The sequence below is a fragment of the Saccoglossus kowalevskii genome, chromosome 4, assembly GCF_978046115.1.
Source record: "Saccoglossus kowalevskii chromosome 4, keSacKowa6.1, whole genome shotgun sequence".
In the NCBI taxonomy this organism is placed as follows: domain Eukaryota; kingdom Metazoa; phylum Hemichordata; class Enteropneusta; family Harrimaniidae; genus Saccoglossus; species Saccoglossus kowalevskii.
Window position 1 is genome coordinate 44,162,019 of NC_140644.1, and position 25,182 is coordinate 44,187,200.

The 25,182-nt window shown below is 32.2% G+C and overlaps 1 protein-coding gene across 1 annotated transcript in view; it reads left to right on the forward strand.

Annotated features, from left to right (window-relative positions):
- The window catches only part of LOC100369504 (transcription initiation factor TFIID subunit 7-like), a 36,245-nt gene that overhangs the window by 4,182 nt on the left and 6,881 nt on the right, over positions 1–25,182 (forward strand). The window contains exons 2-7 of the mRNA XM_002732160.4: positions 721–799; positions 2,177–2,229; positions 8,084–8,164; positions 9,579–9,684; positions 10,870–10,928; positions 22,084–22,156. Coding sequence (XP_002732206.1) covers positions 721–799; positions 2,177–2,229; positions 8,084–8,164; positions 9,579–9,684; positions 10,870–10,928; positions 22,084–22,156 — 451 coding nt within the window. The remainder of the gene's footprint in view (positions 1–720; positions 800–2,176; positions 2,230–8,083; positions 8,165–9,578; positions 9,685–10,869; positions 10,929–22,083; positions 22,157–25,182) is intronic.

The window sequence follows — 25,182 nt, forward strand, 5'->3', positions numbered from 1 at the left end:
TGAACATAATTTCATTCTGTAACTTACACTATTATTTGGATAATTTGATATAGATAATTAAAAAAAATGTAAATGTGAGCAGCTACCTTAAAATGAGTAAAACCCCATTTACATACAGCTACTTTTTAGGCCCTCTAGAGTTATTATTTTGGAAACTGATAACTCAAAAGTCAAGAATTGTGCTGAGAGACGCATCTTCTAAAGCGTCACCATACTAAACAATGTGTTCCTAGAAATCATAATATGTTATTAAGGGTTGTAATCTCTTCAAAATTGCGATCAACTCTAAGTCATAATACTTTCAGCTATTTCAAAAAAAAAAAATGATGTGATCAGATCAGTGCTACACAATATATTTTTGCAAACAATCATATTTTCTGTTCTTTTTGACTTTTTTTTTTTTTCAAAATTTTTCGGACACAGTAATAGTTGTACCGGTAATCATATTTCTAGTCATTGACATGGCTGATATTCATTCAGCAAAAAAAAATTAGCAATACAACACTTTTTTGTTTTGTCATTTATTGGGTGATGGCAAAACATTTCTACAACCAATTGGTTCCAAAAGTAGTTGTCGCTTTTCTTAAACAGATTGCAACAAAAATGATTATATCATGAAAAGAGGCAATTCTCATTATGTTATTCAGCCCAATATTAGTATTCTTGTTTTGTGAAAAACTCTGTATCACTTGTAATTTTTTTTTTTTTTACATGTACCAGGAAAAAGCTGCATCATTAAGAAAAGTTGTTCAGACTGGAAACCTCAATTTAAAAGAGAAATTAGCTATTGAGTTTCATGGTGAGTATTAAGAATGATACTAAATTAACATAATCCAATGCAAGAATTGACTAACCTTTGAATTTTGAATCACAGTTGAAGCTGTGAATAATTTATGTTTATTATAGAAATGTATGACTGACTGGAGAAGTTGCTTAGATTTCCTGTTAAGGTTTTGTTCAGACTGGTCGTTTAATACTAAAGATTGATTAATATATGTGTACATGTCAAATTTGTTGCTTCCTTCTATGAATGAACTGTTCTGGATGGAGTTTTGTGTTTGACTGTCTGGTTGATGCCATTATATTGCATTAAATGTCCCTTTGATAGAGAGGTGTTCGAGCAACACTGTTATTTAGTCCCAAACATAGAATATGGTTTCTGTGGCCAATTGTATTTAACAATTGTAAACAGTAAATAAACAAGAGTGACATTCAGTTCAGCCTGCCATGTCATGTATGTACATGTAACATTATTGTTTATGATTTACCTCAATTCAAATTATTGACAAGAATTAAAACTAATTACACATTTTAGTCTTTCTTTATTTTAACTTGGAATTTATTTTCAGAGTTTTCACTAAAGGGATGAATTAACTCATCAAAAATCTGGTATTTTCAGCAATAAAAATAATTCCTGCTAAAATAAAGTATTTTACAGTATTAAAGAATATAGGGGCAGGCAACTGTGACAGACATCAAAGGAAATAAAATATGTTCTGTGTCTTGGTTCTATTAAGCAAGCCATTACACATCCATATTACAGTTTTTATAGTAGTTGTTGTAAACCGTTTTGTAAACATACTCCATCAAATATGTTCGCAATAAGCTAGTTTAAGAACTATTGTACATTTGCTATGACATATACTTGTTTTTGAAAAATCAACAAAAAAGATTATTAGATATTTTAAATTATCATTTACTTGCATCAAGACATACTAATAAAATGTTCTGTCAACTCCAATCCATTTCGTAACCAATTTTTGAAAACATGATGTATCAATTTTGTTGGAGAACCTACTAGTTTATGTTCTACTACTTATAATGTTACATAGGTAGGGTTTTGATTTGAAATCCATCATGAATATTTTCTTTGAGTTTGTACATGTAACTGGTCTTGCTGCATTGAAATACCAAACTTTCATATTTGAATCTTGAGAGACATTACACCACAGTTGTCTTTCCCTGTATTCTCTTGTGTCGATACTTTTATTTATATCTTTAAATTCTAGAATCATAACATCATTGTATTAATATTAACATGGTATCATTTTATTAATATTGACATGGTAGTTGCATAAGGTTGACATTGTGTAGCTGTGGGAAACCAATTTACCACAGCCACACATTGACAGTTATTATTGTATTTACATGCATAAACATTATAATATTTTGACAGCTGATGGACGGCATGGCACAGTCAGATTTGAAGGTGAATCCACTCCGGCCAAAGTAAGTATAGCAGGAGATAACTAGATGGACTATGAGGACTATGATTCGATAGTACTGTAGTAGTTTGTATGAGGAGATGACTCTATCCTGTGAATATAATCAAAGAAAAAATGAGATCTACAATTAATGAAATCCTTACTAAAAAAAGCAGTCATCTTTATAAAGCCACACTCCAGACATACATTTGGAAATTAGTTATGAAAATTGTCTCATATAAAGCTAATGTCTCTGCGAAAATGTAGATATGTTATTTGTTGCTATATGGGGTTTTGTGAATCGAAAAAACCCAGAATTCTCCTCAGGCCAATTATTGTATTAGTTGCTAGCAAGGCAAGGATTTGTACGTTATGCAGCAAAGAATGGACAAAATGTGGAATAAAATTAAGGTAGCGAGAAGGGAAATTTTCACTTTTTTCTTGATTTTTCAAAAATTGATAAAACTGTTACTTTAGACCTTGATACATCACCCCAGGTTTACAAAAGATCGAAATTGCGAAATAACGTTGCTCAAATTTGTGTTTTAAAACACTAGCAGAAAAGACTACAACTGCCGTTTCGTGGATATTTGCATAGTGTTTATCTTTGGAAGGAATTAAATGATAACATCTTATCTGTATACTCTGTTGTTGACGATTCTGATATAACGGGTGATAAGCTTCCAGTTGCAAACAATGCGTGTTTATCTAACGTCCATTGTCAGCATTATTGTCAGTCGAGACTTCGTCGGAGAAACATGGTGATACAGTACTCATTTCGCCCAACCTTCCGCTTTTACATCGACCGCTTAACGCTTAATTTCCGACCACGCGGCCTTGTCCGACCGGAAACCGACCGCATTGTAATCGCGTTTTTTTTTTCGCTCGCTCGCTCATTGAAAACATTGACCGCTCGCCCAAACACTGAAAACTGGTACATGGGTGGTCGAAATGGTGGTTTTGATAGTAAAGTGTGAACATACAACTAGTATTAACTATTATTACATTCTGAACGACACTTCAAATCTAATAGCTGTATTACACTTGTATCGTGAAAGCAACTGAACTTGGACCTCTTGTTACGTGTTTTGGGTGCTTGTTCTAGATGTAATATTTTTATTTTTATTTTAATGAGACAGTTACGTGAAAAAAGCCTAGGTAACTCCTTTTGACAGAGCAGAGAAACGAGGAAATGTTAGTGATTAATTCCAAAAATAACAATATCGAATCCACATCGGTCCACGTCTGGTAAAATTTGACATTCAATTTTTAAAATTAAGTCACGATCATTGAATGAGCTCGGTCTATACCGTATACGTACCGCAAAAGTGTTCCCACAAAAAATATTTTCGACTAAAAACGGCCACATGCCCTGAAAAAATCGAACAGAGCTTGACATGTATGAATAATTTATTGGGCTTAAAAGAAAAACGTGTCAAATTTAGTTATAGCCATAACTATTTGGTGGCCAGTCGATGAACAATTCAAAGTCCTTCAGGGCTGAAAATCATCGACGCTACTCTGGTTTACTTTATTTCACAACTTGCAGAGAAAACTGATTCGCGTGAGCTCTAATGTATCTTAGCCTAGTATTTTCTTTTTGAACTAAGGTCAAATTCCATCAGTTTGTCAAAATATATGTTTTTCAGCGAATAATTTTGAAGCCTGTCACAGCACAAACAACTATGTGAATCGACGCCGGTGATTGGATTGTACGACGACCCTTCAATTAGCTTTGTTACAACATCATTGATTGGCTGAGAGTCACCTGATCGGAGCACGAACTGGGTCACAGAACCATATTTGTCCGTATTATCAACAGGACTTTGCAAAATAATCACACCCACATTTTCAATCTTTTTTAGCACGGAAGTTGCCAACAAATGTAAAAAAAAAATCGTGAATTTCATGGATTCGAATAAAATAAAGCAAGCGATTGATAAGGATGATTATTAATATTTTCCCCGATGCTCTTCGAATTTTTATTTTTTTTATTTCAAGGTAAGAAATGGCTAGCTGAAGTTGCATCGTCTTCAATGCGGTTGTTTCACCGCGAACAACTCTAGCTCTGTTTTGGGCATGGTTTAGTTTTACGACGTAAAATAAAATATATATTAAAATAATAATACTTGATTAATTATTTGGGGTTTCAGCCCACAAATTACGGACATGATCTCCATGAATTACGGTCAATGTTTGTCTTCTCTCGGCTGATTGTCACGGTGTTGATCGACGCCCTTCCTAAACTCAGTATGGGGAAACCAACGGGGATCGAAATTCCAAACAAACAATCGAAATTATCAACGAAAGACGAGATTTTTCTAGATGTTTACAAACATACTGTCATGACAAACATATGTAAAATTAACAAATACACAAAGAGGTGTAATATTAGGTTTTATATTAGGCTTAGAAATATTTTCTTTCACTCAGCCCATGCATGTAACTGCCATTTAGCTTTAAAGTGCCTGTGCAATGCCCACCCTCACGTTTCCCATTTTAGATACGTGTCCCACTGAAAAGGGTAGTTATTGATTTTTTTTGCTGAAAATGATTACTCGTATCCAAGTAAATTTGGGATATTTCTCGTGTTGTAGCCACGCCCACCTATCGTGAAACGGTCGACTGTTTCCGGATTTCCGACTCTCGCCGAAAGTGCGCCACCAAATGACAAAATGTGAGAGGAAGTCATACCCCTGAGCCGTAATAACACTGGTCGTTCAGTATACTTTTAAACGATATACATTTTTCGGTCGGCGTTTTTATCTGTATGTGTGTCGATCTCGATTATTTTTGTTATCCAATTAAACGCCGCTTTTAACGCACTTGCCCTCGTCGTGACCCGACGCGTTCACCTATTTCAACAAAATGTCAATTTATTTCCACGCGGCTGTCATTTATTTAGTAACTTTGATTTGTCGTTTTTTTAATTATTTTATAGTGATCACTATAGTCTAATGTTTAGAATGTCAAAATATGTTCTCTTTTATTTTAATTTTGAAAGTTTTACTCAGACGATCGATGAAATAAAACAGTGTAGTGACGTGCCTAGTAATCTGCTAAATAACGAGATAATTCCGACGTCAAAATCTATTTTGTCCAGCAACAGTGTACAACCGTGCGCCGGTGTCGGTGACGATCACGGTGACCAGCTACACCAGAACGGACATATTTCGCATCTAACTCAACCCCATGCAACAAAAAATTATACCACGTGTTCATTATGGTCCATTCTTCCTCGACGAACAAGTACATAAGTGACAATATAGTCAAAGACGAGAAAACTGCACAAGAAATTTGCTTTATTTACACGTATCGGCAATGCAAGCTGCCATGCGACTTCCCCTTCTGACGTCACAAGGGGAATTTCTGTATGCAAATGAGAAGCTAATGAGGAGCCTCGTTTTAAAATACACAAAAATAAAGTTGCCGTAGACTGAGTTTAAAACACATTTTTTCACTTAAAAAAATAATTCATGCTTAGAAACATAAAAATTAATAATATTTATGTATCAATTGATAATTTTAGGCGTGAAAATAGCAGCCATTTCACAGGCACTTTAAGGTCCTTCAGCATCGGGGGAAAACAACAATAATTATACAAAACACATTGCGAAGACTCAACAATCAGGAAAGAAACCCCAGACAACCCTGTCGTACTTGTGTTGAAATACATTTTGTATTTCACGTCAGAATATTGTTTAAAATAAAATATTCAGTCCAAGCCAAATCGAGGTCAAAGGGTCAGGTTGCGTGCATATAATTATATTTAGTTAAAACAAAAAGTATTTGAACTTTTGTCAGCTGTTCAACATCTATAAAAACCAGAAAGACAATTATAAGACAATGTGAACCTCGGAAATTATTCTGTTAGTCCGAATTTTAAATGCGCGCGAGCGAGCAGGTGGGCGGTGATATTTCGGGGTTTGCGCAGTCGAAAATAAAGCGGAAATTGTCCGGTCGAATTCAACAAGTGGTCGCAAAAGCGAGAGAAGAAAAAGGTGATTGGAAAGCGGAAGCGGGCGGGAGGTTGTGCGAAAGAGTACTGTAACTTTCTTTTAAATCGTTTTATTTTCCAAGTCAATATTCTATTTTACTAAAACATTTTATCTCTAACGCAATGGCGAAGAAAAGAAAGAAAGCGTTGACAGACGAGGCAAAGAAAAATCTGCCACTCAGTGTCGCACTCTGACAGCAATTTTTTTTCAAACATCGGCCATTTTGTTTCACCATGAAAACCGTTTTATTAGATGTCTTATCTGAGACACTTGAAGGATTAGCTTGTTTGTAAACTGTCAGCGTGTACAGTGGGACAGTAATGTTTGTCAGAGGATTATCCCTCGTTGTTCGTTTGCATAACAATGGAAAACCCGAACGTTCCTGGAGTACGGACTCAAATGCCAGCAGTTTTCTTCATTTTTCGCGCTCGAGCTTGAAATTATTCATTATCTGACACTCTTTATGAGTTCTATGATATCAGTGGTTAATATGTTTGGCCATTTTTAGTGTATATTTATAATAATGCAGCAAATCTACAGTGTTTTATTAACCAAAACTGTTTTTCGTGTTTTTCTCGAGTTGAAGTTTCGATCGAGAACGACTCATTGGGACCGCCGCCAAATCAAGTGCGTTCGGACTTGGACATTCAAACTCGCAGTTATCGTTCAAAAGATAATGATGGTGCGAAATATGTCTGGGTTTTTAAAGAAAATGCTTTGTCACAGAATAATAGTCTGTTAAAGGTGCCAAGTATGAAATAATTTGGGGACAAAAAAACAAACCTGCATAGAAATCGGAATAATAGGTCTTTTGATTATCGGAGACGCATTTCAATGGACTTGATTACGGACAATGCATAACTTAAATTTCACCAGGAAATTCCGCAGCGTGCTCTCGCAATCGCGTACTTAGTCATTTTTACAAGGTTCGCCATTTTTGATGTCACGTGATAATTATGTAAACAATGTCTGTCCAGTTTGTGCGAACTTGCACCTCTATACTTAGTCTTTTGATATATATAACCTAAATTACTGTTCTGAACGAGACAACAGACAGAGGATGTTTTATTTAAAAACGTCACAAAACCTTCTCGCTACCTTAACATTTTTGGCAATAATAATTCATATTTCATTTTTGTATCCAAAACATCACCGTGACCCACTGCAAAGATCACCCTTGGGGTATGTTTCACCACCTGGGAGATCACCGTGACCCACTGCAAAGATCACCCTTGGGGTATGTTTCACCACCTGGGAGATCACCGTGACCCACTGCAAAGATCACCCTTGGGGTATGTTTCACCACCTGGGAGATCACCGTGACCCACTGCAAAGATCACCCTTGGGGTATGTTTCACCACCTGGGAGATCACCGTGACCCACTGCAAAGATCACCCTTGGGGTATGTTTCACCACCTGGGAGATCACCTGCTGTAGCAGAAACAAGTATTATAATAAATATCGTAAAAACTAATGCAGTAGTAAAAAATAATTTTCTTCAAGAGCATGAATTATTGTGGTACAAATGAAAATTTGTGTTCAAATTATTTGTGTACAAAAAACAAAAGGATGAAAATAAATACAGAGAGATTTGCCAGGATATAATCTAGCATTGACATGTTTAGTGAAAATTTCTCACACAATGAGTGTCATTCTGATGTAGCTTTGTAGAAGGTGTGCAAATCTGCCAAAAAATAAGTTTTGCCCAAGATGGTGCCCCTCCCAAATATATGATGCAAATTTGATAGATGGATTTAGATGTGATCATAAATTCTAAATTTACTTTTGGGAGCTATTAAACCTTGATTCAGCTAATCAGATGGTGGCTAAGTTCAAATTATCTATCATGGTTCTGATTTCATCTCTCACTGTTTATTTTAGTTAGTGGACTTACCATGTATTATAGAATCCCACAAAACTGTAGACAAGAAAACATTTTACAAAGCAGCAGATATTGCTCAGGTAAGAACATGATCACTTGGTTTCCTTGGTTATCATTTCCATCATGGTGATGTGGTCTTGAGTTCTAAACATTGTTGCGGTTCAGACAGTACATGGTTTTAGAGTTGCATCAAACTTTATTATGAGACAGTCGGTACAAGCAAGTTGCTGTATTTGTTACAATAACCTTGAAAATGTATACATCTAACACAAAAGACAACACATGTTCTAAAACGTATCAGCACTCATTCAAAAACAAAAGATGTATAATAATAAGCTTATCACAAGAATACCATCAGGTAACAACAGGTTGCATCAACCTCCGCTACGCATTATTCGTTATGATCACCGTACTGCCGTTGCATAAACCTCCGCCACGCATTATTTGTTATGATCACCGTACTGCCGTTGCATAGACCTCCGCTACGCATTATTCGTTATGATCACTGTACTGCCGTTGCATCAACCTCCGCTACGCATTATTCGTTATGATCACCGTACTGCCGTTGCATAGACCTCCGCTACGCATTATTCGTTATGATCACCGTACTGCCGTTGCATAAACCTCCGCTACGCATTATTTGTTATGATCACCGTACTGTCGTTGCATAGACCTTCACTACCCATTATTCGTTATGATCACCGTACTGCCGTTGCATAGACCTTCACTACGCATTATTCGTTATGATCAACGTACTGCCGTTGCATAGACCTCCGCTACACATAATTCGTTGTGATCAATGTACTGCCGTTGCATAGACCTCTACTATGCATTATTCATTATGATCACCGTACTGCCGTTGCATAGACCTCCGCTACACATTATTCGTTGTGATCAATGTACTGCCGTTGCATAGACCTCTACTATGCATTATTCATTATGATCACCGTACTGCCGTTGCATAGACCTCCGCTACGCATTATTCGTTATGATCACCGTACTGCCGTTGCATAAACCTCCGCTACGCATTATTTGTTATGATCACCGTACTGCCGTTGCATAGACCTTCACTACGCATTATTCGTTATGATCACCGTACTGCCGTTGCATAGACCTTCACTACGCATTATTCGTTATGATCAACGTACTGCCGTTGCATAGACCTCCGCTACACATAATTCGTTGTGATCAATGTACTGCCGTTGCATAGACCTCTACTATGCATTATTCATTATGATCACCGTACTGCCGTTGCATAGACCTCCGCTACACATTATTCGTTGTGATCAATGTACTGCCGTTGCATAGACCTCTACTATGCATTATTCATTATGATCACCGTACTGCCGTTGCATAGACCTCCACTATGCATTATTCGTTATGATCACGGTACTGCCGTTGCATCAACCTCCGCTACGCATTATTCATTGTGATCACCGTACTGCCGTTGTGTGTACCTTGTGGTATTCTTGTGGTGACTTTGTATTATTACAGATGCTGGTTTGCACGACAGAAGAACAAGAGCCATCACCAGATGAGGATGAAGTAACTCATAAAAAAAAAGACAAATTAGAAAAGAAGTTTTTGTCAATTCATGGAAGTAAGTTATTGTTATACGATGCCTTCTTCAGTGATATAGTCAGTACAACAAAAACTCATTGTGTTGTCACTTGTTACCATATTGCAATTCATATAGTGTGTGTTCAATATAGGTATAAACTAACCAGAAAACTTATGACAATACTATCTGTAAAAAAGGGTCAAGCCGAATTGAAGGTTTTTTGTCATGTCAGTCATACTTTCTTTATTATGAGTTCATATTTGAACACAACAAAAAATCTGAACACAAAAAAAATTGGGGTCACCAGATGAACTATCATGAAAAATTTGTCATTTTTATACTGGTTTCTATTGTGAGATTATTTATTCATATTTCAAAATTTTGCTTGGCATTATGGAATGAAAAAGTTGTATATTATTACTGTTATGAAATCTAACACTGCGAAATCATATAAAAAAATTGACATATAAGTTAAGATAGTAGGTTTCAATTGTGATATCAGTTTTCCATTACCGGTATATACAATGGGAGGTTATCTCCCATAATGCATTGCATATATGTGCAGTAGCATGCTCAGTATTTGAATTTTGGCTAAAACTGCGTTAATTCATCTTGGTATGTTTGTTGTGAAAATGTATGTGTTTGAAATCCATGAAAATTCACCAAAGTTACTTTGAGATTCTGGTTCTGATTCTGGTCAGATTTGTTTGACCAATATACTGTAAAAAGTAAAATAATTACTGGATTTAATTTTTACGGATTTTAGGTTGCAAGGATATTCATTGGGATTTAAATCTGGTTTTGAAGGAAACGGCATAATTTATTATTAAATTTGAATATTTGAAATAAATGAAAGTCCCTTACAGTATCAGTGTACCAGTAGCAGTTAAATGGATTTTAAGAACACTTATCTAACGCTAACTTACCATGGTATTTGCATACAAAATATAAGTGATGTCACTTCTAATAGAGCAAATATGATAATCTGTTTTTTTATGAACTATAATTAATGATAAATTTACTAAATTAATCTGTGATTCAGACATGCTAGTATTATAACTTATATATCATCTGAAAGCTTAGATATAAATGAATATAGTAGTGCATATTTTTGTAATACTTTGAGATTGATTTGAATCTTTTTTTCATTCTGCACAGTAACAATCATGGATGCACCAAAATAATTGTTAAAAACTAAGTGAAAAATAATAAATTCTTTTTTAGTCACTCCATCTTTGAAAAATGTTCGAAAAAGAAGATTTAGAAAAACTGCCAAGAAAAAGGTAAGGGTGTAATTTAACTACAATACTCAGATTGGTTGAGTTGACTGGTCTGTTATGGTCCATTATAATGCACATTCACATAAAATAATCATACTCTGATGATAATCTTTTGTGTATACTAATATTAAACTGCTGTACTGTCAATAGATGTGTCTACTAATATTAAACTGCTATACTGTTAATAGATGTGTATACTAATATTAAACTGCTGTACTGTCAATAGATGTGTATACTAATATTAAACTGCTGTACTGTCAATAGATGTGTATACTAATATTAAACTGCTGTACTGTCAATAGATGTGTATACTAATATTAAACTGCTGTACTGTCAATAGATGTGTATACTAATATTAAACTGCTATACTGTCAATAGATGTGTATACTAATATTAAACTGCTGTACTGTCAATAGATGTGTCTACTAATATTAAACTGCTGTACTGTCAATAGATGTGTGTACTAATATTAAACTGCTATACTGTCAATAGATGTGTCTACTAATATTAAACTGCTGTACTGTCAATAGATGTGTATACTAATATTAAACTGCTGTACTGTCAATAGATGTGTCTACTAATATTAAACTGCTGTACTGTCAATAGATGTGTATACTAATATTAAACTGCTGTACTGTCAATAGATGTATACTAATATTAAACTGCTATACTGTTAATAGATGTGTATACTAATATTAAACTGCTATACTGTCAATAGATGTGTCTACTAATATTAAACTGCTGTACTGTCAATAGATGTGTCTACTAATATTAAACTGCTATACTGTCAATAGATGTGTATACTAATATTAAACTGCTGTACTGTCAATAGATGTGTATACTAATATTAAACTGCTGTACTGTCAATAGATGTGTATACTAATATTAAACTGCTATACTGTCAATAGATGTGTATACTAATATTAAACTGCTATACTGTCAATAGATGTGTATACTAATATTAAACTGCTATACTGTCAATAGATGTGTGTACTAATATTAAACTGCTATACTGTCAATAGATGTGTATACTAATATTAAACTGCTATACTGTCAATAGATGTGTCTACTAATGTTAAACTGCTGTACTGTCAATAGATGTGTCTACTAATATTAAACTGCTGTACTGTCAATAGATGTGTCTACTAATATTAAACTGCTATACTGTCAATAGATGTGTATACTAATATTAAACTGCTGTACTGTCAATAGATGTGTATACTAATATTAAACTGCTATACTGTCAATAGATGTGTATACTAATATTAAACTGCTGTACTGTCAATAGATGTGTCTACTAATATTAAACTGCTGTACTGTCAATAGATGTGTATACTAATATTAAACTGCTATACTGTCAATAGATGTATACTAATATTAAACTGCTGTACTGTCAATAGATGTGTATACTAATATTAAACTGCTATACTGTCAATAGATGTGTATACTAATATTAAACTGCTATACTGTCAATAGATGTGTATACTAATATTAAACTGCTGTACTGTCAATAGATGTGTATACTAATATTAAACTGCTATACTGTCAATAGATGTGTATACTAATATTAAACTGCTATACTGTCAATAGATGTATACTAATATTAAACTGCTGTACTGTCAATAGATGTGTATACTAATATTAAACTGCTGTACTGTCAATAGATGTGTCTACTAATATTAAACTGCTGTACTGTCAATAGATGTGTATACTAATATTAAACTGCTGTACTGTCAATAGATGTGTATACTAATATTAAACTGCTATACTGTTAATAGATGTGTATACTAATATTAAACTGCTGTACTGTCAATAGATGTGTATACTAATATTAAACTGCTGTACTGTTAATAGATGTGTGTACTAATATTAAACTGCTATACTGTCAATAGATGTGTATACTAATATTAAACTGCTGTACTGTCAATAGATGTGTATACTAATATTAAACTGCTATACTGTCAATAGATGTGTATACTAATATTAAACTGCTATACTGTCAATAGATGTGTCTACTAATATTAAACTGCTGTACTGTCAATAGATGTGTATACTAATATTAAACTGCTGTACTGTCAATAGATGTGTCTACTAATATTAAACTGCTATACTGTCAATAGATGTGTATACTAATATTAAACTGCTATACTGTCAATAGATGTGTATACTAATATTAAACTGCTATACTGTCAATAGATGTGTCTACTAATATTAAACTGCTATACTGTCAATAGATGTGTATACTAATATTAAACTGCTATACTGTCAATAGATGTGTATACTAATATTAAACTGCTATACTGTCAATAGATGTGTATACTAATATTAAACTGCTATACTGTCAATAGATGTGTCTACTAATATTAAACTGCTATACTGTCAATAGATGTGTATACTAATATTAAACTGCTATACTGTCAATAGATGTGTATACTAATATTAAACTGCTATACTGTCAATAGATGTGTCTACTAATATTAAACTGCTATACTGTCAATAGATGTGTCTACTAATATTAAACTGCTGTACTGTCAATAGATGTGTCTACTAATATTAAACTGCTATACTGTCAATAGATGTGTATACTAATATTAAACTGCTGTACTGTCAATAGATGTGTATACTAATATTAAACTGCTATACTGTCAATAGATGTGTATACTAATATTAAACTGCTGTACTGTCAATAGATGTGTCTACTAATATTAAACTGCTGTACTGTCAATAGATGTGTATACTAATATTAAACTGCTATACTGTCAATAGATGTATACTAATATTAAACTGCTGTACTGTCAATAGATGTGTATACTAATATTAAACTGCTATACTGTCAATAGATGTGTCTACTAATATTAAACTGCTGTACTGTCAATAGATGTATACTAATATTAAACTGCTATACTGTCAATAGATGTATACTAATATTAAACTGCTATACTGTCAATAGATGTGTCTACTAATATTAAACTGCTGTACTGTCAATAGATGTGTCTACTAATATTAAACTGCTGTACTGTCAATAGATGTATACTAATATTAAACTGCTATACTGTCAATAGATGTGTCTACTAATATTAAACTGCTGTACTGTCAATAGATGTGTCTACTAATATTAAACTGCTGTACTGTCAATAGATGTATACTAATATTAAACTGCTATACTGTCAATAGATGTGTCTACTAATATTAAACTGCTGTACTGTCAATAGATGTGTATACTAATATTAAACTGCTGTACTGTCAATAGATGTGTATACTAATATTAAACTGCTGTACTGTCAATAGATGTGTCTACTAATATTAAACTGCTATACTGTCAATAGATGTGTATACTAATATTAAACTGCTGTACTGTCAATAGATGTGTATACTAATATTAAACTGCTATACTGTCAATAGATGTGTATACTAATATTAAACTGCTATACTGTCAATAGATGTGTCTACTAATATTAAACTGCTGTACTGTCAATAGATGTGTATACTAATATTAAACTGCTATACTGTCAATAGATGTGTATACTAATATTAAACTGCTATACTGTCAATAGATGTGTCTACTAATATTAAACTGCTGTACTGTCAATAGATGTGTATACTAATATTAAACTGCTGTACTGTCAATAGATGTGTATACTAATATTAAACTGCTGTACTGTCAATAGATGTGTATACTAATATTAAACTGCTATACTGTCAATAGATGTGTATACTAATATTAAACTGCTGTACTGTCAATAGATGTGTATACTAATATTAAACTGCTATACTGTTAATAGATGTGTATACTAATATTAAACTGCTATACTGTCAATAGATGTGTCTACTAATATTAAACTGCTGTACTGTCAATAGATGTGTATACTAATATTAAACTGCTGTACTGTCAATAGATGTGTCTACTAATATTAAACTGCTATACTGTTAATAGATGTGTATACTAATATTAAACTGCTATACTGTCAATAGATGTGTCTACTAATATTAAACTGCTGTACTGTCAATAGATGTGTATACTAATATTAAACTGCTGTACTGTCAATAGATGTGTATACTAATATTAAACTGCTATACTGTTAATAGATGTGTATACTAATATTAAACTGCTGTACTGTCAATAGATGTGTATACTAATATTAAACTGCTGTACTGTCAATAGATGTGTATACTAATATTAAACTGCTATACTGTTAATAGATGTGTATACTAATATTAAACTGCTATACTGTCAATAGATGTGTCTACTAATATTAAACTGCTGTACTGTCAATAGATGTGTATACTAATATTAAACTGCTGTACTGTCAATAGATGTGTCTACTAATATTAAACTGCTATACTGTTAATAGATGTGTATACTAATATTAAACTGCTATACTGTCAATAGATGTGTCTACTAATATTAAACTGCTGTACTGTCAATAGATGTGTATACTAATATTAAACTGCTGTACTGTCAATAGATGTGTATACTAATATTAAACTGCTATACTGTCAATAGATGTGTATACTAATGTTAAACTGCTGTACTGTCAATAGATGTGTCTACTAATATTAAACTGCTATACTGTCAATAGATGTGTCTACTAATGTTAAACTGCTGTACTGTCAATAGATGTGTCTACTAATATTAAACTGCTGTACTGTCAATAGATGTGTCTACTAATATTAAACTGCTATACTGTCAATAGATGTGTATACTAATATTAAACTGCTATACTGTCAATAGATGTGTCTACTAATATTAAACTGCTGTACTGTCAATAGATGTGTATACTAATATTAAACTGCTATACTGTCAATAGATGTGTCTACTAATATTAAACTGCTGTACTGTCAATAGATGTGTATACTAATATTAAACTGCTATACTGTCAATAGATGTGTCTACTAATATTAAACTGCTGTACTGTCAATAGATGTGTATACTAATATTAAACTGCTGTACTGTCAATAGATGTGTATACTAATATTAAACTGCTATACTGTCAATAGATGTGTATACTAATATTAAACTGCTGTACTGTCAATAGATGTGTATACTAATATTAAACTGCTGTACTGTCAATAGATGTGTATACTAATATTAAACTGCTATACTGTCAATAGATGTGTATACTAATATTAAACTGCTGTACTGTCAATAGATGTGTATACTAATATTAAACTGCTATACTGTCAATAGATGTGTATACTAATATTAAACTGCTATACTGTCAATAGATGTGTCTACTAATATTAAACTGCTGTACTGTCAATAGATGTGTATACTAATATTAAACTGCTATACTGTCAATAGATGTGTATACTAATATTAAACTGCTATACTGTCAATAGATGTGTCTACTAATATTAAACTGCTGTACTGTCAATAGATGTGTGTACTAATATTAAACTGCTGTACTGTCAATAGATGTGTATACTAATATTAAACTGCTGTACTGTCAATAGATGTGTCTACTAATATTAAACTGCTGTACTGTCAATAGATGTGTGTACTAATATTAAACTGCTGTACTGTCAATAGATGTGTGTACTAATATTAAACTGCTGTACTGTCAATAGATGTGTATACTAATATTAAACTGCTATACTGTCAATAGATGTGTCTACTAATATTAAACTGCTGTACTGTCAATAGATGTGTGTACTAATATTAAACTGCTATACTGTCAATAGATGTGTGTACTAATATTAAACTGCTGTACTGTCAATAGATGTGTATACTAATATTAAACTGCTATACTGTCAATAGATGTGTATACTAATATTAAACTGCTATACTGTCAATAGATGTGTGTACTAATATTAAACTGCTGTACTGTCAATAGATGTGTGTACTAATATTAAACTGCTGTACTGTCAATAGATGTGTATACTAATATTAAACTGCTATACTGTCAATAGATGTGTCTACTAATATTAAACTGCTGTACTGTCAATAGATGTGTGTACTAATATTAAACTGCTGTACTGTCAATAGATGTGTATACTAATATTAAACTGCTGTACTGTCAATAGATGTGTATACTAATATTAAACTGCTATACTGTCAATAGATGTGTATACTAATATTAAACTGCTATACTGTCAATAGATGTGTCTACTAATATTAAACTGCTATACTGTCAATAGATGTGTATACTAATATTAAACTGCTGTACTGTCAATAGATGTGTGTACTAATATTAAACTGCTGTACTGTCAATAGATGTGTATACTAATATTAAACTGCTGTACTGTCAATAGATGTGTATACTAATATTAAACTGCTATACTGTCAATAGATGTGTGTACTAATATTAAACTGCTGTACTGTCAATAGATGTGTATACTAATATTAAACTGCTGTACTGTCAATAGATGTGTATACTAATATTAAACTGCTATACTGTCAATAGATGTGTATACTAATATTAAACTGCTATACTGTCAATAGATGTGTCTACTAATATTAAACTGCTATACTGTCAATAGATGTGTCTACTAATATTAAACTGCTGTACTGTCAATAGATGTGTATACTAATATTAAACTGCTATACTGTCAATAGATGTGTATACTAATATTAAACTGCTATACTGTCAATAGATGTGTCTACTAATATTAAACTGCTGTACTGTCAATAGATGTGTATACTAATATTAAACTGCTGTACTGTCAATAGATGTGTATACTAATATTAAACTGCTGTACTGTCAATAGATGTGTATACTAATATTAAACTGCTGTACTGTTAATAGATGTGTATACTAATATTAAACTGCTATACTGTCAATAGATGTGTCTACTAATATTAAACTGCTGTACTGTCAATAGATGTGTATACTAATATTAAACTGCTATACTGTCAATAGATGTGTCTACTAATATTAAACTGCTGTACTGTCAATAGATGTGTATACTAATATTAAACTGCTATACTGTCAATAGATGTGTCTACTAATATTAAACTGCTATACTGTCAATAGATGTGTATACTAATATTAAACTGCTATACTGTCAATAGATGTGTCTACTAATATTAAACTGCTGTACTGTCAATAGATGTGTCTACTAATATTAAACTGCTATACTGTCAATAGATGTGTATACTAATATTAAACTGCTATACTGTCAATAGATGTGTCTACTAATATTAAACTGCTGTACTGTCAATAGATGTGTATACTAATATTAAACTGCTGTACTGTCAATAGATGTGTATACTAATATTAAACTGCTATACTGTCAATAGATGTGTATACTAATATTAAACTGCTATACTGTCAATAGATGTGTCTACTAATATTAAACTGCTGTACTGTCAATAGATGTGTATACTAATATTAAACTGCTGTACTGTCAATAGATGTGTATACTAATATTAAACTGCTATACTGTCAATAGATGTGTATACTAATATTAAACTGCTATACTGTCAATAGATGTGTCTACTAATATTAAACTGCTGTACTGTCAATAGATGTGTATACTAATATTAAACTGCTGTACTGTCAATAGATGTGTCTACTAATATTAAACTGCTGTACTGTCAATAGATGTGTGTACTAATATTAAACTGCTGTACTGTCAATAGATGTGTCTACTAATATTAAACTGCTATACTGTCAATAGATGTGTATACTCATATTAAACTGCTGTACTGTCAATAGATGTGTATACTAATATTAAACTGCTGTACTGTCAATAGATGTGTATACTAATATTAAACTGCTGTACTGTCAATAGATGTGTATACTAATATTAAACTGCTGTACTGTCAATAGATGTGTATACTAATATTAAACTGCTATACTGTCAATAGATGTGTCTACTAATATTAAACTGCTGTACTGTCAATAGATGTGTCTACTAATATTAAACTGCTGTACTGTCAATAGATGTGTCTACTAATATTAAACTGCTGTACTGTCAATAGATGTGTGTACTAATATTAAACTGCTGTACTGTCAATAGATGTGTCTACTAATATTAAACTGCTATACTGTCAATAGATGTGTATACTAATATTAAACTGCTGTACTGTCAATAGATGTGTATACTAATATTAAACTGCTGTACTGTCAATAGATGTGTATACTAATATTAAACTGCTGTACTGTCAATAGATGTGTATACTAATATTAAACTGCTGTACTGTCAATAGATGTGTATACTAATATTAAACTGCTGTACTGTCAATAGATGTGTGTACTAATATTAAACTGCTGTACTGTCAATAGATGTGTATACTAATATTAAACTGCTATACTGTCAATAGATGTGTATACTAATATTAAACTGCTGTACTGTCAATAGATGTGTATACTAATATTAAACTGCTATACTGTCAATAGATGTGTATACTAATATTAAACTGCTGTACTGTCAATAGATGTGTCTACTAATATTAAACTGCTGTACTGTCAATAGATGTGTATACTAATATTAAACTGCTGTACTGTCAATAGATGTGTGTACTAATATTAAACTGCTGTACTGTCAATAGATGTGTATACTAATATTAAACTGCTGTACTGTCAATAGATGTGTCTACTAATATTAAACTGCTATACTGTCAATAGATGTGTATACTAATATTAAACTGCTGTACTGTCAATAGATGTGTCTACTAATATTAAACTGCTGTACTGTCAATAGATGTGTATACTAATATTAAACTGCTGTACTGTCAATAGATGTGTGTACTAATATTAAACTGCTGTACTGTCAATAGATGTGTATACTAATATTAAACTGCTATACTGTCAATAGATGTGTATACTAATATTAAACTGCTGTACTGTCAATAGATGTGTATACTAATATTAAACTGCTATACTGTCAATAGATGTGTATACTAATATTAAACTGCTGTACTGTCAATAGATGTGTCTACTAATATTAAACTGCTGTACTGTCAATAGATGTGTATACTAATATTAAACTGCTGTACTGTCAATAGATGTGTGTACTAATATTAAACTGCTGTACTGTCAATAGATGTGTCTACTAATATTAAACTGCTGTACTGTCAATAGATGTGTATACTAATATTAAACTGCTGTACTGTCAATAGATGTGTGTACTAATATTAAACTGCTGTACTGTCAATAGATGTGTCTACTAATATTAAACTGCTATACTGTCAATAGATGTGTCTACTAATATTAAACTGCTGTACTGTCAATAGATGTGTATACTAATATTAAACTGCTATACTGTCAATAGATGTGTCTACTAATATTAAACTGCTGTACTGTCAATAGATGTGTATACTAATATTAAACTGCTATACTGTCAATAGATGTGTCTACTAATATTAAACTGCTGTACTATCAATAGGAGGACAACAGACAACATCTTCATTCTTAAGTCAATTATCAATAAATATACAAATAGCATTGGCAAGAAATATCTTTATGCCTGCTTTGTTGACTTACGCAAAGCTTTTGATAGTGTTTGGCGTGAAGGGCTATTATTTAAATTAGGGAAAGCAGGAGTGACAGGAAAATGTATAAATTTGATTCAATCAATGTATTCAAATACTAGCTATGCTATTAAGACTGGTCAGGGGTGCACCAAACCATTTGTATCATCTAGTGGTGTTAAACAAGGATGCAACTTAAGCCCATTATTATTTAACATATACATCAATGACCTATCTGACAGTCTTAAAAAATCTGAGTCTGTCAGTCTTAATGGCACCAATATTAATTGCCTACTTTTTGCAGATGACATTGTCATTTTTTCAAACACAAGTACAGGACTACAAGATAATCTTAATTTGTTTAAAAGCTACTGTATCAAATGGAGACTTGGAGTTAATATTAACAAAACTAAAATTATTATTTTTAATAACAGGGGAAGAAAGATAGATGGCAAATTTTACTTAGGAGACCAACAGGTAAAAGTTGTCCCAACATATACCTACTTAGGTATCACTTTTCAAAGTAGTGGTAATTTTACAATTGCTATCGATAATCTAGTCAAAAAAGCAATGCGTGCAATAGGTGCATTAAAACAAACACTTAGCCTACACAATTATATAGTTTCGCCAAAAAATGCTATTCAGTTATATCGCAGTACAATCCTGCCCATTTTATTATATGGATCTGAGATATGGGGGGCTTTTACTTTCAAACTTGTTAAAACAAAAAATAACGAAATAACTGAAGACAATTTTATACAAAGTCTGTTTAATGACAAAACATACTTTGAACAACTCCACATTAAACTTTGCAAACAGATTTTAGGTGTTAATAATAAGGCCAGCAATGCAGCAACTAGAGCTGAACTTGGTAGCTATCCTCTCATTATTGACATTAGTTCACAAACATTGAAGTATTATGAAAGGCTAAAATCAATTAAACATAATCATCTTCTGGACTGTGCTTTTAATACTGACAATAAAATGAACGGTAATTCATGGACAGCATTTGTTAAAAGATTATTCACATTAACTAAAATTAGCGATGAATCTAACACTATAGAATTCAAAACCAAATTCAAACAAGTTTACTATAATAAAGTCTGGTTGCCAACGGTATTTAAACCAGAAAAGAATAAGCTACGTACTTTTAACAAGTTTAAACAAAATTTTGAATTTGAACCATATTTAGAACAAATCAAAAATGTGCAACACAGGGTCAGCTTCACTAAGTTTCGCATTTCTTCTCACGCGTTGCCAATTGAAAAACTTAGATATAATAAAACACCTCCAGAGCAAAGGTTTTGTTTTCTATGTAATGAACAGGCTATTGGGGATGAATTTCATGTATTACTCACATGTAAAAATAGTCAGATTGTACAAGCTCGTACTAAATTTGAAGCTGAATTAGCAATTTATGATGATAACATTTGCAAGTTATCAACTCATGAGAAATTCAAGTGCTTGCTAGGCACTAAAGATAGCTTTATTGTCAATTGCTTGGGAAAATTTATTGATTTTATATCTAAGCTTTAGTTTAGTATATTGTTTTATTTGTGTTTTTCTTGACCATTGATTTATTGTATGTTTTTTTCATTCATGCTAAATTTTGTGTCAAATAAAATATCTATCTATCTATCTATCTATCTATCTATCAATAGATGTGTATACTGGCTATATACATATACCAGGTACTAGTCAAGTCAAGCTTGTATTTAAAACAATTATCATTTTTGTTTTCAGTACATTGAGTCTCCAGATACAGAGAAAGAAGTTAAGCGACTATTTCGAGTTGATAATGAAGCTATAAGTATACGTATCCTTTATATTCTCAAGCAAGTTTGTGTAGGGCTGTCAGGGAGACATCGTGGTTATCAGGGTCATGGTGTCATAACTAAAGAAATTCAACACTCATCATTTTAAATTTTGGTGTGTTTGATGGTCATACTGTTCTGGGAGAAGAAGATATGTACATTGCCTGCTGATAAGAGTCCCTATTTGTTATGTGCACTACTATTAGCTGTATTTAGTAGCTGTTACACCACAGAGCCTCCAATCAAAACAGTGATCTCCACCCACTCCTTGTGAAAAATGTAGGGGGATCTGCTATCTCTGATGGCTTTCTTGTTAGTCCTTGTTCGAACAAAGTTCAAAACTTATAATTTGGTCTCCATCCGTCTGTCATATTTCAGAACCCTGTGGACCAAATCTGTTCATTCTTTGCATGTGCTTAGTACTTTATCTGGGACATGTATGCACATGCATGCAGTGGTTTGCTGATTCAATCCAAGATAGCTGACTGACAGCCATTTTGTTTTTGACTCCTGTGTGCGAAGCACAAAAAGGGAGTCTTTGCAGTTAGTGTGTATGTGTGTGTGTGTGTGTGTGTGTGTGTGTGTGTATATGTGTGTGTGTATGTGTGTCCGTCTGTTCCACTGATATCTCAAGAACCATACATCAGTTTTTGATGAAACTTGGTGCATAGATGCTCTGGGCCAATGCGCAGATTTGATTAGTTTTGAGTAAAAATCTGTGCAATATTAATTACCTAATTTGCATAATGATTAATCAATTTTCGGCTTTTCCACTGATATCTCAAGTACTAATCATCACATTTCAATAAAACTTGGTACATAGATGTCATAGGACACTGCACAAACCTGAAAGTTTTTAGGGTAATATCAGTAGATATTAATTACCTAATTAGCATAATTAATTAATTTTCAGCTTTTGATATTTCAAGTAGTAATTGTCACATTTCAATGAAACTTGGTACATAGATGTCATAGGACACTGCACAGACCTGATAGTTTTTAGGGTAATATGAGTACATATTAATTACCTAATTTGCATAATTAATTAATTTTCAGCTTTTGATATTTCAAGTACTAATCATCACATTTCAATGACACTTGGTACATAGATGTCATAGGACACTGCACAGACCTGATAGTTTTTAGGGTAATATCAGTATATATTAATTAGCTTATTTGCATAATTAATTAATTTTCAGCTTTTGATATATCAAGTAGTAATCATCACATTTCAATGAAATTTGGTACATAGATGTCATAGGACACTGCACAGACCTGATAGTTTTTAAGGTAATATGAGTACATATTAATTACCTAATTTGCATAATTAATTAATTTTCAGCTTTTGATATTTCAAGTACTAATCATCACATTTCAATGACACTTGGTACATAGATGTCATAGGACACTGCACAGACCTGATAGTTTTTAGGGTAATACGAGTACATATTAATTACCTAATTAGCATAATTAATTAATTTTCAGCTTCTGATATTTCAAGTAGTAATCATCACATTTCAATGAAATTTGGTACATAGACATCATAGGATACTGCACAGACCTGATAGTTTTAGGCTAATATCATTATATATTAATTAGCTAATTTGCATAATTAATTAATTTTCAGCTTTTGATATTTCAAGTACTAATCATCACATTTCAATGACACTTGGTACATAGATGTCATAGGACACTGCACAGACCTGATAGTTTTTAGGGTAATACGAGTACATATTAATTACCTAATTAGCATAATTAATTAATTTTCAGCTTCTGATATTTCAAGTAGTAATCATCACATTTCAATGAAATTTGGTACATAGACATCATAGGATACTGCACAGACCTGATAGTTTTAGGCTAATATCATTATATATTAATTAGCTAATTTGCATAATTAATTAATTTTCAGCTTTTGATATTTCAAGTAGTAATCATCACATTTCAATGACACTTGGTACATAGATGTCATAGGACACTGCACAAACCTGATAGTTTTTAGGGTAATATGAGTACATATTAATTATCTAATTTGCATAATTAATTAATTTTCAGCTTTTGATATATCAAGTAGTAATCATCATATTTCAATGAGACTTGCTACATAGATCTTCTAGGATTATGCAGAGACCTAATTAGTTTTAATTGGATATTAATTACCTAATTTGCATAATGTTCCACTGATATATGAAGAACCACAAATTGGATTTTAATGAAACTTTTAAAGAGAACTATGCAGAAACCCAATTAGTTTTTGGTAAATATTTATGCTTATTAATCACCTAATTAACATAATTAATTAACACTGATATCTCAATTACTGATCATCACATTTGAATAAAATTTGGTACATAAATGCTCTAGGACAATAGACAGGCCTGATTAATTTTGGGTTAAAATTTGTTCATATTAATTCTCTAATTAGCATAATAATTCGTAATTTTTTTGTTCTGTTCTGTTCATATTAGTTACCTGATGTACATAATTAGTTTTCAGCTTTTCTATCAATATCTCATGTACAGGTAATTTTTCATTAATTTTTAATGTGTCTTCAATACTCTCAGCACACGGGAGTTCTTTCTAAGCTTTCTTTGATTTGAAAATGTGGTATCTTATGCATGCTTTGTCATTTCATTCAAATTTGGTACATACATAGCACATTTTAGATTACATGTCCATGACAAATTGTTTTACAATCAAAGATGACTGAGTAATGGCCATCTTGACCACACTACTATATCCCCAAGACTTATGGATCATTTTCATTCATATTTGGCACATACATCATACATATAAGAATATATGTTCATGACAGTTTTTTCATAATCAGATCAAAGATGGCCGACTGGCATCCATCTTTTTTTTTAGCTTCGCTGTTGACTTTGTCAACGGAGCTTATCATATGAGTGATTGTCCGTCGTCGTCCATGTCAATGTTTTACTTTTTCGACTTCTTCTTGAAAACTACAAGTCTGAATGCTTTGATACTTGGTGTATATGTACCTTGGGTAACCTCTCTTAGGTTTGTT